Consider the following 16,997-nt stretch of genomic DNA (forward strand, 5'->3'; position numbering starts at 1 on the left):
GAGCTTCTGCCTCCCCACCCCTTTATTGCAGTGTCATTCTAGGAATCACTCCCAGTCTTCTGCCACAACACTGGGGGGGGGGGAGGGGTGAGACAAACACCAGCCTAAAGAAACCCATAGTACAGTTTCTGATTTCTGGTTTTTAAAAAAATCCTCTGAAACATCCCTTGAAAAAATATCTTTTGTCTCTGCATGACCGCAGACACAGGACAGTGCAACCGTGACTGTGCAAGTACCCAAAACCTTGCTGGATGACTACAAAAGCACATATGTAACAGGACTATACTGCATTTTCAGAAATAAGATGGTAGCTGGCTCCTAACAGTGGCAAAGAGAAGTGGGCAGACGTCGACTATGTGGAAGGCAATGAATGCAGATAACTTGATGGCCATTCAGCAGCTTGCAGAGGGGAGATGTCATCCTTCATGACTCCGATCTTAGTTAAGTCTCCCGTGTTTCCCCACGGGCCTCACAAGAGTTATTTTACATCCTCCGAAGGCTTCTTAGAAGCATACGGTCCTCTCTCAAGCTGCCTTTCGGCAAAGTGCCTTCCCAATTACACTGACTCCATGAGAGTCAAAGATGGCTGCTTTCCATTATTGCTCTATAGCATCTGGAAGAAACAGAATCAAAGATGCCTGTACTTATTTTAGCGTTTGAATGGGAAAGCTCGGTTTCTCATGTGATGGGAGGCTGCTGAGTGACAGAAGTGTCCTACGAACTTACAGCTTGATTATATGCGGATGCCGAAAAAGCTTCAGATTCTGAATCTCTCTGCGGATTTTCCCCACCACGTCGAGGCTGCGAATCTTCTGCCTGTTCAAGATCTTCACCGCAACTTTATGGCCGGTCAGTTCGTGTTTCCCAACTGCGACAAAAAGATGAAAAAATTGTTGCTTTGAAAGAAGGGACAGGGACCTTTCAGGAAGTCTTTAGGTGGGGCTCTCTCATTTGTAAGTTATTATAATATTATACACATCAGGAAAGCTTCTCACAGATGAAGACGAGTGACTTTGGGTATAACTATAGAATTAGGACACAATTTATGCCTTTATTACTAAGTAGACACACAGCAGTCCCACCAAGATGCTCGAATTACAAGTCTGCCAGAAGGCAACAGTACTGATACTGCATCAAATTGCAGGAGACAAGAATGTTACTTATCAAGAGTTTCGCTTATCCTCAAAGAGATGGTTTCCATGCTTCTGGCTGTTGCCCTGAATGGAAAATTCTAAATTGGAAAAATGTACCCGTGACAGGGATCCTACCTGGAATGTTTCACTTACACTTCGAAATGAAACTTTAATAAATAAATGGTATTTATTTGTTTCCTTTTATACCGCCCTCCCATATGGCTCATAAATAAATAAATACTTGTTGTATACTGCATACACCTTAAAGGTTTTTTTTTAATAAATAGCAGATGAACTGAAATGGGAGACAGAAGAAAATAAAGAGCATTTATGGTGTCTGGCAGAGTGGCAAAAGGGAGCCATAACCTGACGCCAATAGGTGACCCTTGCTTGAGTTTGAGAATTCAAACGTGTACTCTGTTCTCGCCAAAGAGGAGAGCGGCTTTCGCCTATTTACATAAATAAAGCATTCCTTTCTCTGAAGACCCTTTGGACTGGAGTCTGTGAATTAGCCTGACACACTTAAGCCCCAGATCCAGCCATTTTGTAGCGGCAGAAGGTCACCGGACTCCAGTTTCTAACCCATTTCAATCACGGATAAATTGCCTGTCAAGTTGGAAAGCAGAGATTAACATGGAGAGCCTGTAAACACCCCCCCCCCCGCCCTCCCAGGACATTCCACACATCCTGTTCGCATAATTTCTTCAGGCCCCACATTAGTTATTTTATTGCATCAACTATTAAAACAGCTTCACTCAAACTGGGTTTTTTTTACTGCTTTTTGGGGATTTCACATGGACATTGGAAGCCATGTAAATTAAAAGTGTTTGCCGCTACTGGCTTATAGAATAAAGAAACCAAATTTCACCTGAAAACCATCCAGCAGACATTTTTCTGCCAAGCAGAAAGGCTTAATTTCTCAAGGAACATCCTGTTTCAGAGCAATTATCATGCAACAGAAACAGCCGTGGAAAACAGCCGAGAAAAAGAAATCTGTTATCAGCCTTTGGGGAAATGTGGATTTATGAACCCAGAAATGCATTATTATACTAGTGGGAACAAACCTATGGGGACGGGGGGGGGGGGGGGGAAGACAGCAGCAAAGGTGACTTTGATTTCAAAATCGCAAGACAAATTAAAGTTTCTCGGCATAATAAATTGGGTAAGCCACACAATAGGTGGCTACAGAGCAGAGGGGTGACACTGCATATACCTACAAAAACACTTAAAATGTGATATGAGTTTCATTCAGCCATACGGAAGGAGCAACAACACATGAAATGAAAAACTGTCCAACAAATCCAAGCACGCTAACATTTATACTGACTTTTTAAAAATCTGAAAACTAATTAGAGTGAAAAAGCTACACTTCAAAAGGTCAGATCCATTGGAGAATAGTTCAAAAACTGCAGGATGTGTCAGAGAATGAGATACAGAGTCTGTCCTTGCTGGGGGAGGAGAGAGGGGGGAGCCATTACGTTGTGGTTCCATTTCAATACGCACAAGAAAATTTAACAATACAAAATTTAACAATACAAAATAAGGTGGTTGTAGCAATTGCCAGAGAAAACAATAGCTTGCTCGTTACAAAAAAGCATGTACTCTAGACTAGCGATCCCCAACCTGTGGGCCACGGACCACATGTGGTCCTTCGACTAACTGGAGGTGGGCCCCGAAGAACGCCGTCTCCCCCCCCCCCGGCCCTTTACTTCATCCCCCCCAGCCCTTTACAACACACTTCATTGTTGTGGCGTGTCTGTATCTTATTTTGAAGGGATGTTTAAACATTACCATAGCGATCAGAGAGCGTTAGGGCAGTGGTTGAGAGTAGAGGAGTAAACTACCCCCCCCCCACCGGGCCTCAGTAAAAGGCGTTGAGTGGTCCCTGGTGAGTGGTCCCCAGCGTTGAGTGGTCCCCGGTGATAAAAAGGTTGGGGACCACTGCTCTAGACTGTTGAATATTGTGAACGTTTATTTTGCTTAGTCAAGTGTCTGGTGAAACTCAAAAACTTCAAGGCCATTTGTTTTTACTACACTTGCCACAAGGAGAAATGATGCTGCAACCCTTCCAGAACTCTGTTTTTTTCAGTAGTTTACAACACACTCATCTCCACATAAGGAAACAAGTGAGACAAGGCAGGCCTGATACATCACATCATCTTCCCAGTTAAGGTCTACCAGTTTCAGTTCACCTATGAAACCCGTTGCTTTGTGACAAAAAACACTGCAAACGTAATTTTGCAGTGACATCTCTAAGATGACAACTTCTAACTGAACTGATGCATATTTTGCAAGCAAAAATCCAAGATTCTAAAAATACTAATTCACATATTGTAGGAGTACCAGTGTAAACCAAATTAACTCCACTGCCAAAACAGGACTTTCCCAGGAGCGACACCCTCATTATCAGAACCCTTAAATAAATTATCCAGGCCAGCTGTTTTGTTTCTAGATAAACAGAAACAAATCCGTTCCCCCTTCAAAATATTCTAGCAGGGATTTAAAGCAACAGAATGAATTTTGATAATCGGAGGAGATTTTATTTGTTGTCATGCCATTTCACAGCTTTTAAGGTTTTTATTACAATTGCTAACCAGTGCTATTTTATTCTTTGTGTGGCCATATCTTTTAAGTTGGGCTTCTATGTAACCAGATACCAATGCCACATTGTAAAATGTTTTGAACCAACTCCTCTGATAGGAAACCTTCCTCTATGCAAAAGTTACATATAAAAAGAAATATGAAAAAGCTGTCTCTTTAACTATCTGAATCCCAGCCCACAATTGCTTTGTTTTTAAAAACATGGTCAAAGGGATACCAGCATGGCATAAACAAATGCCAATGGAACAAACAGCTGGATCAAAGAGCCTTTCAAAAAAGGGCAATAGAGCTTCTTCCAAAAAAGAACTTCTCCAAATGAAGGAAATAATAGAAAAGGACCAAGAAGGAGCCAAAGGGACGCTGGCAAGTCAAGCATGCAAATGCGGCTTTCTATGCACAAAGATCTCTGCCAATAATGGACAAAGATTAACCAAACAGATTTGGAGCCAATTAGTCAAACCTCTGAAGAAATTCTGTACCACCATCCACATCTTCACGCCATGATTTTTTACATAAATTTTACAGAGCTGTATCTGCAGTCTGCTAGCAACTACAGCAAGCCAAGTGGAGGACACGCATTATTGCCATGGGTAAAGAGGTGGGTGGAAAGACCTGCACAGGTGGGTGGGACATGTACTTTGGGCTGCTTCACACAGATAATAATGCACACTGCTTCTGAAAAGCTTTGCTATTAAGGGAATACATACTCAACAGCAGGGGTAGTCAACCTGTGGTCCTCCAGGGGCTCATGGGAATTGTAGTCCATGGACATCTGGATGACTACAGGTTGACTACCCCTGCTCAACAGCACACGCCAACCTCTGCTCCTTGGCTAAAGGGTAAGCTAGAAATGTTTACGATCAAACTGATGAGCCAAGTTGCAATGCTAAGGCCACATCTAAATATTCAGATACAGAAAAGGGAATTTTCCCTTAGCAACTCCTAAGCAGATCTGTTTCCCAAGGAATTCCCAGCAATGGAACATTTGCTTTCACAGAGCTCTGGCTTTCAAAGGGAAAAACATCTCTCGGTATCTAGTTGCTTCTGTTACCAATAACCTAAATTTCCTCTTCACCTTTGCAGGGTGGACTCCTGACATTTTTGTTCAAACCAAACAATAAGGCTATGCCGTTTTATATTTCCAGGAGAGCTTCAGCCAATTTGACAAGGGGCAGCCTTTTCATCCGAAATATACGATTGTTTCCAGGAAGCACAAAACAAAAAAACAAAAAGCAGTCCCTGATTCTGGCTGACATCCATGGATGGAAGGTCGCTGGCCAATTTACCTTGCCAACTCAGTTGTGGACTTCTAAGCAAGCTTAATGGGTTCATGCCATTGCCTAGGTTTCTGTGGGAAAGTTTTAAAAGAGCTACTTCCTTTTGCTTTCGGTTGAGTGGTTTCCAGTGCTGAGCCAGGGGCCAAAAGGCAAGCTTTACAAAACTAGTAACCAGCGTATTCTTATCACATATGAAAACTTACTTCCCAAGGAGTGTCAAACCTTTAGAAATTATGAATCCACATTTTTTTAAACAGGCTCATCTTGCTCTATGGTAATTGTTAGAGGAACACTGATGGCTTGAAAGATAAAAAGAAGCAAGTGCTGTTTACCCAATCTTCCTAACTCATTGTTCCTTTGAAGACATTTTATTAGAGCCAGGCTGGTTGGTAGGACTCTGTTTTACAAGCCTGAATAAAGATGGGAGGAACTGGTTATTTGGAGGATGGGTCTATCACTGGCTGCTAGCCATGGTGTCTAAAGCAAACATTCATATTCAGAGGGAGACAGCCTCTGAACCCCAGAACCAGGGAGCAATATCAGAGGAAGGTCTCAGCCTCCATGCCGTGTTGCTAGATCTCTAGAGCAGGGGTAATCAACCTGTGGTCCTCCAGATGTCCATGGACTACAATCCCCATGACCCCAGCATTTGCTGGCAGGGGATCATGGGAATTGTAGTCCATGGACATCTGGAGGACCACAGGTTGACTACTCCTGCTCTAGAGCAGTGGTTTTCAGCCTTCCTAATGCCACGACCCTTTAATACAGCTCCTCATGTTGTGGTGACCCCCAACCATAAAATTAGGCAAGTGTTCTTTCACAGAAATTAAACTGAAACTGACCAACGGCGTGAAGATCCATTGTTCATGATTGTATATAAACTGGGTTTTTTCCCTCAGTTCAGCTCTTGTCCCACCATGCTGATCTTGCTCTTTTCCGCTGCTCCAGACAGACAAACCCTCTATCTGGATCTACCCCGCAAGACTGTTGTGTGGACAGCGTCCCCCCCCCCCGGCCAAGCTGCTTGCCCTGCCATGACCCCTGTGAAAGGGTCATTAGACCCCCAAAGGGGTCCCGATCCCCACTTTGAGAACCACTGCTCTAGAGGAACTGGTTAGCCACTGTGTGAGACAGGCTACTGGACCATATGAACCACTGGTGTGTGTTTTAGATTTCAAAGGGAAGTCCTTGCGTTTCACTCCCAGAAATCCCTTCTATCACACTCTCATACTCTGAAAGCAGCTCGATGTAGTAATTAAGATTGACAAACCTGGAGAACTGGGTATGATTCCCTACTCCTCCTCCACATGCAGCCAGCTGGGACACCTTGGTCCGTCACAGTTCTCTCAGAGCTCTCTCAGCCTCAGCTACCTCACAAGGTGTCCGTTGTGGGGAAAGGAAGGCTAGGCAACTGCAAGCCACTCTGGGATGCCTTTAGTTAGTAAAAAGTGGGGTAGAGAAAAAAAACCCAGCTTCAAAAGCCACACCCTGAAAACCTAACTTTGGAAGCGTTCCAGGATACGTTTTGCCTAGCGCAGAGCCTGCAAAATGCAACCCTGTTCCAACAAAAGTTTAAAAGTGACACAGAATGACTGCAGAAGAAAACAGTAATGCTAGAGCACCAATATTGTTTCCGACAACAAAGGACCAGCTGAATCTGATTCAAGACCCACAGCACACAGTGGTACTGCCGACTCAGGTCAAATCTGCTAGGCTGCCAAGCCCAGGATCTGCAGTTTTATGAAACAAACATTCTAACCCAGCAAGACACGACCGGGGAGGGAAGAGGGCATGGGTAGGTTAGCCAGATGGATCCACTCCAAGTTACGGTTCATCATCTAAAGCTATTGGGCTGGGTTTAAAAAAAAATAAAAGCTATTAACCCAACTGTTCAAAGAAATGCACATACTAAAACACACACAAATAGACCAATCAGCCAATGACTTAGGGCCATGATAACAGTTTCCTGGAAGAAGAAGAAGAAGAGTTGGTTCTTATATGCCGCGTTTCCCTACCCGAAGGAGGCTCAAAGCGGCTTACAGTGGCCTTCCCATTCCTCTCCCCACAACAGACACCCTGTAGGGTGGGTGAGGCTGAGAGAGCCCTGATATCACTGCTCGGTCAGAACAGCTTTATCAGTACCGTGGCAAGCCCAAGTTCACCCAGCTGGATGCATGTGGGGGAGTGCAGAATCGAACCCAGCATGCCAGATTAGAAGTCCGCACTCCTAACCACTACACCAAACTGGAAACCAAGCAGAGGCAGTGCTAGAATCCAGTCCAGCCTCACCATAGAAACTGACAAGACTTTCAGGGTATGTTCTCCTAAGTCAGTGGTTCTCAACCCTCCTAATGCCACGACCCTTTAATACAGTTCCGCATGTTGTGGTTACCCACAACCATAAAATTATGCAACTGTTCTTTCACAGAAATTAAACCGAAACTGACCAATGGCGTGAAGATCCATTGTTCATGATTGTATATAAATTGTTTTTTTTCCCCTGGGGTTTCTCAATTCAGTTCTGCCTCTTGTCCCACCATGCCGATCTCACTCTTTTCCACTGCTCCAGACAGACAAACACTCTAGCTACCCCGCAAGGCTGTTGTGTGGATGGTGCCCCCCCGGCCATGCTGCCTGCCCTGCCGCAACCCCTGTGAATGGGTCATTCGACCCCCAAAGGGGTCCCAAGCCCCAGGTTGAGAACCACTGTCCTGAGTAGATAGGTGGTCTCCAAGTTGTTACTGTTTGACCCAAATCTAGCGCTTCTACTGCAGAATAGCATGGTGACACTCTGAAACTAAGTGCAGGAAAGGTCATCAACAACTCCAAAGGCCTGCCAGAAAACAGGGGCTTATATCATCATCCTGAAACCTATGAGGATGGCATGAGGTGGACCTGCATTAGAAAGGCATCCCTAAGCATCAGCATCTCAATACAGAAGGCACCATAGTGCAACCTTCTGAAAAGAACATGACAACGAGAATGCAGAAGAGCAAATTCTTCTCCACTTCTTCGTTCTCACCGGCAGACTGGATTTGTTTTTTATTGTTATTATTGTTTTAAAAGGATGACTATGTGACTGTTGCTTCTTGACCTGCATATAGGTTTCTCAAGAGACAGATAAGATGCTCTGGTATTCCCAATCTCTTTAAGCACTTGCCACAATTTGTTGTGCTCCACACAATCAAAGGCTTTAGCATAGTCAATGAAGCAGAAATAGATGTTCTTCTGGAACTCCCTAGCTTTCTCTGTGATCCAGCGTATGTTGGCAATTTGATCTCTAGTTCCTCTGCCTCTTCGAAATCCTGCCTGTAGACTTAGAGCAGGGCTCTGGTCTCTGACCTGAGCAGTAGGGCTATCGAAACTGGAGGGTCAGCCAGTAGTCACTCATGAGGTAGCTTAGCAAAAAATATGCATACATAGCCCTACCAGATACCACATTATATTGAAAAGGTTCACTGATGAAGTTAAAACGAAACTGTTATACCTAGGAACTCATTCTGCTTATATTGTTTGAATAAAGTTTCTGCCATTGCCAGCTTGAAAACTACTTTCTTCTGCCTACCTACCAGAGTGAGCAGAGGCACGTTCTAGCCTCTTTGGATGACCACCTCAGATGACTTCAGCCCCAGTGAAGGAGAGGGGCATTTCTGCAGCAGTTACATTTGGATTACTAAAGAAATTAAAATGCTGAAAGATTAGTGGGCCAATAATATTATCAGATTTATGTTTTGTGCTCTAATGAATTCTAAGCTCATTTCATGGGATGAAATGTTTCAAGGCAGTGAAACAAGGCCCAGGAATTTCTGTCCAAGGCTGCAAGCCACAAGCTCCATGGAACACAGTGGACAGGACATCTAAGCAAGTGAACCACAAGCTAGTTGCCGAGTTGTCTTAACAGAGGTTGGGTTGACAATGAGATTTGCACTGTGAAACCCTCACCGAAAGAACTGCATTAAGATGGTTCAGAAAGGAAATTATTTCCTTTCCAAATCGATGGTTCCTTCTCACTGCAGCAAAAAAACAGACCTTACCCAATTACAGCATAACTGCAATTTCCTGTGAAGACATACATTGCTGCATTCTGCCCAAACAGGCCACTAATACCCCCACTGCAAATCTGTCCAAAGCCAAAATCAAAATGCTGGAGGAAAGATGTTGAAATGTTCTGTGGGGACCTAGCTCAAGGCATTAGTGATGCCATTTCAAGCACTTGCTTACATGTCACAAATATCCCTGCAGCATATTCCAGCTTGGTGTAGTGGTTAGGAGTGTGGACTTCTAATCTGGCGAGCCAGGTTTGATTCCCCGCTCCCCCACATGCAACCAGCTAGGTGACCTTGGGCTCACCACAGCACTGATAAAGCTGTTCTGACCGAACAGTGATACCAGGGCTCTCTCAGCCTCACCCACCTCACAGGGTGTCTGTTGAGAGGAGAGGAAGGCAATTGGAAGCTACTTTGAGACTCGTTCTGGTAGAGCTGATCTGACTGAGCAGTAATACCAGGGCTCTCTCAGCCTCACCTACCTCACAGGGTGTCTGTTGTGGGGAGAGGAAGCCGCTCTGAGACTCCTTGAGGTAGAGAAAAGCAGCATATAAGAACCAACTCTTCTTCTAGGCAAGGGTACATCTAAACCTGCCTAATATCAGTGATCAAACTAATCTTGTTCATTATTACCTGGCAGCTAAATGTTATGCAGGGGGCCTTTCCCAACACCTACCCACCAAGATCCATCTGCATGTAAGGACAGATCTCAGGTCATTCTGCATTCAAAGCATGAGTTCTACCACTGAGCCACAGCATTCACCTACCGGCCACCAAGTGCACCAATGACTTTTCCCGAACTTGGTTATTATCACCCCAACATTCGACTTCCCTTATGCCAATTGAGCCTTGCCAGTATTAGTCACAGATGCTAGGAAACAGATAGAATCTGGCACTTTTGATTTGTACATTCAGTGACTCATCCCATTCAAAATCCTGTCAGAGACGGCAGCAACCATAACAGCAGATGCTTAACGGATATTACTCAAAATTGCCCTCAAAGCACTTACCAGTGGGAAGATGGCGTCTTCATTAAGATTTGCGTGAAGAGCATTATTCCATGTTATTTAAAAAGAGGAAACCCAAGGAGTTATATTACAGGTAGCGTTTTTTTGTTCTATTTAAGGAAACATAACAGGCCTGCTAATTATGTGCTTTACTACTTATGTGCTTTACTACATGTCCCGAAGCAATCTTATTATGGAATATCACTGGAAGCTATCAATAATATAACTGTATAACCATTTTTAGCAGTAGGGCATTGTGGATATTTTTAGACAAGCCTCAACATGGGTAATTAGCTGCTGTTCTGAAGCTAGAGCATCCAACGCTTTCTTCGGCGTAATCTCCGTTATGACTCTGGAACTCCTCAGTTAAGGGTGTGTTGAACCACACTACAAGGCAAATACTTGAATTTGGTTAACCAAAGTACTTGGGAGTACATCACAGTCACACAGCAACCTGACATGTACAAAGCATGCTCAAGCACTGAATGGGAAAGATGGACTTTGTTTTACACGCCCCATTGACCATCAGCTAACATATTACCTTTCACCAAAGCACCACTTGCCTTACAAGCCACTCTGGAATACTCATTCACTCCCACTCTTGGTTTCCTGTATGTACTATATGCACACACACACATATATATGCTAGCCCAGGGGTGGCCAAACTGTGGCGCTCCAGATGTCCATGGACTACAATTACCATCAGCCCCTTCCAGGACTATGTTCACGGTAACTGTAGTCCATGGACATCTTAAGAGCCACAATTTGGCCAGACCTGTGCTAGCTTGCTAGTTATAGAAGGTCCATCTTTAGTACAAGGGCCCTAAGTAAATTTTTGCACAATAAAACTATGTTACGAAGTCTCTTTAAGCATCATCATCAGCACTATAACACATGAATACTAGGGGCCAAGCCTGTTGCATTCAGGAATACAATGGTCGCTAGATTGGGAGATGGGGGGAGAGTGAAAGAACAATGTGGATGGCCTCTCCCTCCCCGTAGGACCTGGAAAGGCTGCAGGCTGGAGACCCCAGGGCAGGGAACTCACCAGCAGGGGTATCTCTCACACAGCAGGGATCTGCAGCCTCACAGGGAAGTGGAAGGAAGAGAGGGTAGTCAGGGGTGGGGGAGAGAAGGCGACTGGCTGGCTGCTGGACAGACAGGCAAGCCGGTTGGAGAAGGAGGTATTCAGGGGCAGGACAGCCACCCTGAGTGGGTGTTAAGTGTAAGCCATGAGACCAGCTCCTCCTCCAAGGCCTTACCAGAAATATATTATGTGGAACACATAAATTGCAGAAAGCTACCTTAAAAGCTGTAGACCTGCAAGAAAGTTAACAGCTGCAAGTCCAGCTATTTCTACGTTATTTCGAATTAAACACTGACAATTGCAGAGGAAGATCTTCCATCTTACTACTCTCCCCAAATGCAAAGTCTCTGACTAGACGGCTTTTCCTTTCATAGGCCTTCCATTACCACTACAGGCACTTGGAGAGTGAAAGCTCTTGGCAGGGATCAGCTACACAGAGATTATAGCAGTATGCTAATACAAAAACAAAGCCTGAATGCCCTAGATTCCACCTGGAAAACTATCTGCAATTCTCCCTGTTAGGCTCATACTTGATATTTAAGGTTCTTTATACCGCCTGAAGGCTATTTAATTCAAATCCGGTACAAAATTCTACTGAGCTTGTTAGCAGACACATCGCTTCTAATGTAAAATCCCCAAAAAGCAGAATCTCCATAATACCGAATAGACTGTATTTATTCAAGAGAGAAAATGGCCCCCATAAAATCTTTTATGCTTTACAAGCATTCTTTACAACACCCCTCCCTCCTTCAGACTGTGATATAAGGACTCTGGGATCTCCATTCCTACTTGAATCAGATGCAGGGAATTTTAACTCTCAAAAGCTTATACCTTGAACATCTTGAAAGCCAGCTTGGTGTAGTGGTTAGGCGTGCGGACTTCTAATTTGGCGAGCTTGGTTTGATTTCCTGCTCCTCCCCCACATGCAACCAGATGGGCTCGCCACAGCACTGATAAAGCTGTTCTGACCGAGCAGGAATATCAGGGCTCTCTCAGCCTCACCCACCTCACAGGGTGCCTGTTGTGGGGAGAGGGAAGGGAAGGGGATTGCAAGCCACTTTGAGCGTCCTTCAGGTAGAAAAAAGTAGCATATAAGAACCAACTCTTCTTCTTGTTAGTCACTAAGATATTATTAGACTTGACTAATAGGAAAGGGAAGGGTATTGCAAGCCACTTTGAGCATCCTTCAGGTAGAGAAAAGTAGCATATAAGAACCAACTCTTCTTCTTGTTAGTCACTAAGATATTATTAGACTTGACTAATAGGAAAGGGAAGGGTATTGCAAGCCACTTTGAGCATCCTTCAGGTAGAGAAAAGTAGCATATAAGAACCAACTCTTCTTCTTGTTAGTCACTAAGATATTATTAGACTTGACTAATAGGAAAGGGAAGGGTATTGCAAGCCACTTTGAGCATCCTTCAGGTAGAGAAAAGTAGCATATAAGAACCAACTCTTCTTCTTGTTAGTCACTAAGATATTATTAGACTTGACTAATAGGAAAGGGAAGGGTATTGCAAGCCACTTTGAGCATCCTTCAGGTAGAGAAAAGTAGCATATAAGAACCAACTCTTCTTCTTGTTAGTCACTAAGATATTATTAGACTTGACTAATAGGAAAGGGAAGGCTATTGCAAGCCACTTTGAGCATCCTTCAGGTAGAGAAAAGTAGCATATAAGAACCAACTCTTCTTCTTGTTAGTCACTAAGATATTATTAGACTTGACTCCAATTTCCACTTCAGATCAATATGGCTACTTTGTTATACATTTTTTAAAAACTATTGTATAAACGAAACTTGTATGTGAATGTAAGCCATCCCCCTCCCGCCCGCCTTTGCGGCACACAAGGGGAAAAACTTCATCTTCCATTCAAGTATCTTTTATTATGTGTCCCCATAACAGGGCCAGACTAATCTGATCTTGCCAGATCCCATAAGCTACACAGAGTCAGCTTGGTCAGCACTTGGATGGAGGCCACCAAGTATGTCCAGGGTTGCTATGCGTAGGCAGGCATTGCTAAACCACCTCTGTACATCTCTTGCCTTGAAAACTCTTCAGGGATGCCATAAATTGGCTGCAACGTGATGGTACTTTCTACCACCACCACCAAAGGGTGGTACGCAAATAGAGATTGCATACAAGCTTCTTCTGTCCTGATGCAGGACACAAAACATATGTTGTTCTTCCTCTGATTCATCTGCACTGGATTCCTGTTAAGCAGCATCTTGAAAGTATCAGCCCCCAAAATGTTATCAACTTTAAAGCCCTCAAAAAACAGCACACAGCATATCCAAGGCAGCACCTTCCCACCATATAAATTTCTGAGTAATCCGGGAATAATACAGGGAAGCCATGTTCCCCCAAGCCCTGACCTAAGCTAAGCAGGGTTGGCCCTGAAAAGCACAAGATGCAGCAACCAAGGTCTGGTTTTGGTCACCGCCTGGAAGGAAAACATCTCTGTACACTCCCCATTTTAAACTTTATTATATCTGAGGAAGTGTGCATGCACACAAAAGCTCATACCTTGAATAAAAATGTGTTGGTCTTAAAGGTGCCGCTGGACTCTAAATTTTTTCTACTCCAGTCCAGTTATCCTGGCAAAGGGTATTTAAGAGGGTGGGGGGGAGGAGTACTGTTTTTAATTGTTTATCATTGTAAACTGCTCCAAAGCCCATTTGTGGGGAAGGGTGGTATAGAAAACAAATGAGTTTCACAAAAGAAAAGGGAGGATACAAAAAGCATTCTAATAAATGAACACGGCCCAGTCAAACCAAACAGGGAGCAGAAGCTAAGATGCTCAAGGAATCCAAACTCACAATCGATTCTTAAAAAGACTCTCAAACATGGGGAGAAAGACACAACTTCTTTCCTGAATCTTCAGACACCCGTTTTTGAGACCAGTATGTTCTGCCCCTCTCCTAACTGCAGTCCTTTAGGGACTGGGGGGAGCATGAAGGTGCACCTAAATTAGTTTTCCCTCCCAAAAGAGCAATACATATTGGGAATACCCTAGCTTAGCAAAAGCAGGGGGGAGAGAGCTCTCAGTGGCACCCCAACTGTGACATGTTCTCCCAAGAACAGCCGCCATGCCACACCCCTACTGAGCCTTTAGGAGATAAACAAACCTCTTAATTATTTCAGCAGGCTTTTAACTGCAAAGCTACATGGCCTTTTATTATTAGTGTATGTTTTCATAGTGTCGGATTACAGTTTGCACGTTGTTTTGAGAACAAATACAGAAAGGAGGCAAAAACATCATCAATAAAATACACGTAAGTATTCATCAGAACCACAGTACCCCTGGCTGGCTGACAACAATGCTTTATATTTTCATGACAAGCCTTCCAGCCTCGTTTTATCACAACTAGCACACTGAGCCAGATCGACATTGGCCCATGTTCCAGCTACGGATTATAGTAGAATTTGCCCACAGAATCACAAGCAAAGCAAATTCTGCTTTTGCCGTTCAGTTCCGGTTTTCAGTCAGGGGAGGAAAAAAGCTGTTTTAAGTACACTCTGCACTCGAGGCTGTGCACGTACCTATCAATCACCTTGGGTTAACATGCACAGCCCGACTGTTCTTTTGCAAGGGGGAAACAAAAAAAGTTAAGCTGTTGAGCGCAGCTGCAAAGTTTTCCCAGTCTGGGAGCACGAAACACCAAGATTGCTCCGTTTATTGCCATTCCTACCACACCACCACTTCTTATACCACACTAGGACGGGGGTAAAAACACATCAGCCTGGAGTGGCTGAAACTGGCTGAGAACTGATTTGCAAGGGAACAGCAATGTCTAAGACGGGGGTAGTCAAACTGCGGCCCTCCAGATGTCCATGGACTACAATTCCCATGAGCCCTTGCCAGCAAACACTTGCATAATTTTATGGTTGGTGGTCACCACAACATGAGGAACTGTATTAAAGGGTTGTGGCATTAGGAAGGTTGAAAACCACTGCTCTAGAGCAGGAGTAGTCAACCTGCGGTCCTCCAGATGTCCATTTTCTGGCAGGGGCTTTTGCTGGCAGGGGCTCGTGGGAATTGTAGTCCATGGACATCTGGAGGGCCGCAGTTTGACTACCCCTGGTCTTAGACCCCTGGTCTAAGGTCCCCACAGACCTGTAACCACCCAAATCTGTTCTATTGTTTTCAAACTGACACAAGTATTACTGAATGTCACAGGGGTTTCTTTCTGGTCTTGCATGGGCTCTGGGCGACAAAAACCCAATCTTGCAATGCTTCCATGCAAGAAAGAAAGAGGCCCACCGCACTTACAGAGACTTGCTTTCCAAGCAAATATGCACCCGAATTGCACAGAGCACCGAGACCTCCTGCAAAGAAAAGCCATAAGGGAACCCAGCATTGCTGAATTCGCTTTTGGGCGACGCTTGCGACTAATTTAGTGGCAGGTGCACTTGAACTCTGGTTAATCCCTTTTAGATCTAGTTCTTCGTGAAGCACCCCCTCCTTCATTTCCTCAAGCAAAAGGCAGGTCGCTCCTCCCTTTCTTTCCAAAATCTGGGTAAGGGAGCCCTTCGTGCAATCCCAGAATAACAAGTGACCCCCCTCCTTGCCTCACCCCCATGCCCCTTAATAGGAGAACGCCAATTCCTCCAGCACCCCTCCCCCCAAAAGAAAACCCTTTGGGGGAAAAGGGACCCAGGCTTCAGCCCCACCGCCACAGTGCTGCCCCCCCGGAGGGGGAGCCGGCCCGGTCCTCCCTTTCCCAGCGCTCACCCTTGACTTTGCCGAAGGTGCCCACGCCCAGCGTGTCCCCCAAGATGTAGTGCCCTATCTTCACCCGCCCGTGCTCATGTTTCTGTTTATCCGCCGCCGCCATCTTGCGCCGAGACCCGAGCCTGCGCATAAGCGAGCCAAGACCGCGCCGCTTCCCCGCCCACGGGCCGAGCCAGTCGAGAGGCCAGCGGGAAGAGAAAAGGAGCGGCTCCAACCACACAAGCGCCCGGCCGCATCAAAACCCCGGAAGCGAACCTGAGCGGCTTGCTCGCCTGCTTCGCACCCCTCCCAGTCTCTACCTCCCAGCGGCGACAACGCTGTTTAGGGGAGGAACCATGCTCCGGGGAAGGGGGAAAAGAGCAGTCCATTCGGAACGGGGGGGGGGGGGGCGTATTTTTTTTTAATGTAAGATTGTTCAGAGTGATGTATTGTAAGCCGCCCTGAGCCCTCGGGGAAGGGCGGCATATAAATTTGAAAATAAGATAAGGAAGCCCTCAAATTACTATTTCTGGTGTTTTTGTCTACAGGAGTTTACATGGACAGGAGGCTTGTGACACCTTAAAGTTTAAATATATTTTATTTCTACCCAAACTGCCACTGTGGGAATTTCAGATTTGGGTTTCTGTGGTGCAAGGCTGAACCGAATACCTCAGGCTTGCGAAGGCATAATAAAAATAAGTCATTAAAGAGTGCTCTTGGGCATGTGCAGAGTGCATCAGCAAATGGTAATAGCAGCAAATGGTAATAATCTTGAATGTTGTTGCTATCAACTGCATCTCTGTTTCATAGGTCTGCTAATCTCCAGTTGGGGCCTGGAGATTTTCCAGGGGTACAGCTGTTCTCCAAGATGACAGAGATCTGACCCCCTGGAGGAAAACGCCACTTTGCACGGTTGTCTGATATTATAGTTGAGGTCCAGCCCCAGAACTCCAGGCTTGGTCACCATATCTCCAGAAATGTTTCAATCCAGAGTTAGCAACTCTGGATTTTAATCTTTTAATTTTAATCTTCCTTCTGGGAAAATACAGCAAATTACTATATGTGCCACCTGCCTTGTCTAAACTGGGCAGCTCCAAATCTACTTTAGCACACTAGTTCCACGTATTTCAAGTCTGG

The 16,997-nt window shown here is 44.9% G+C and overlaps 1 protein-coding gene across 1 annotated transcript in view; it reads right to left on the reverse strand.

Moving 5' to 3' along the window:
• PRKAA1 (protein kinase AMP-activated catalytic subunit alpha 1) overlaps window positions 1-16,114 on the reverse strand; it is a 32,618-nt gene extending 16,504 nt beyond the window's left edge. The window contains exons 1-2 of the mRNA XM_077347036.1: window positions 15,882-16,114; window positions 727-868 (exon numbers count right to left, since the gene is read on the reverse strand). Of these exons, the coding sequence (XP_077203151.1) occupies window positions 727-868; window positions 15,882-16,011 (272 nt within the window). The 5' untranslated portion in view covers window positions 16,012-16,114. The remainder of the gene's footprint in view (window positions 1-726; window positions 869-15,881) is intronic.
• Between the last annotated feature and the right edge of the window lie 883 nt (window positions 16,115-16,997).

Source organism: Paroedura picta, chromosome 7 (genome assembly GCF_049243985.1).
Source record: "Paroedura picta isolate Pp20150507F chromosome 7, Ppicta_v3.0, whole genome shotgun sequence".
NCBI lineage: Eukaryota > Metazoa > Chordata > Lepidosauria > Squamata > Gekkonidae > Paroedura > Paroedura picta.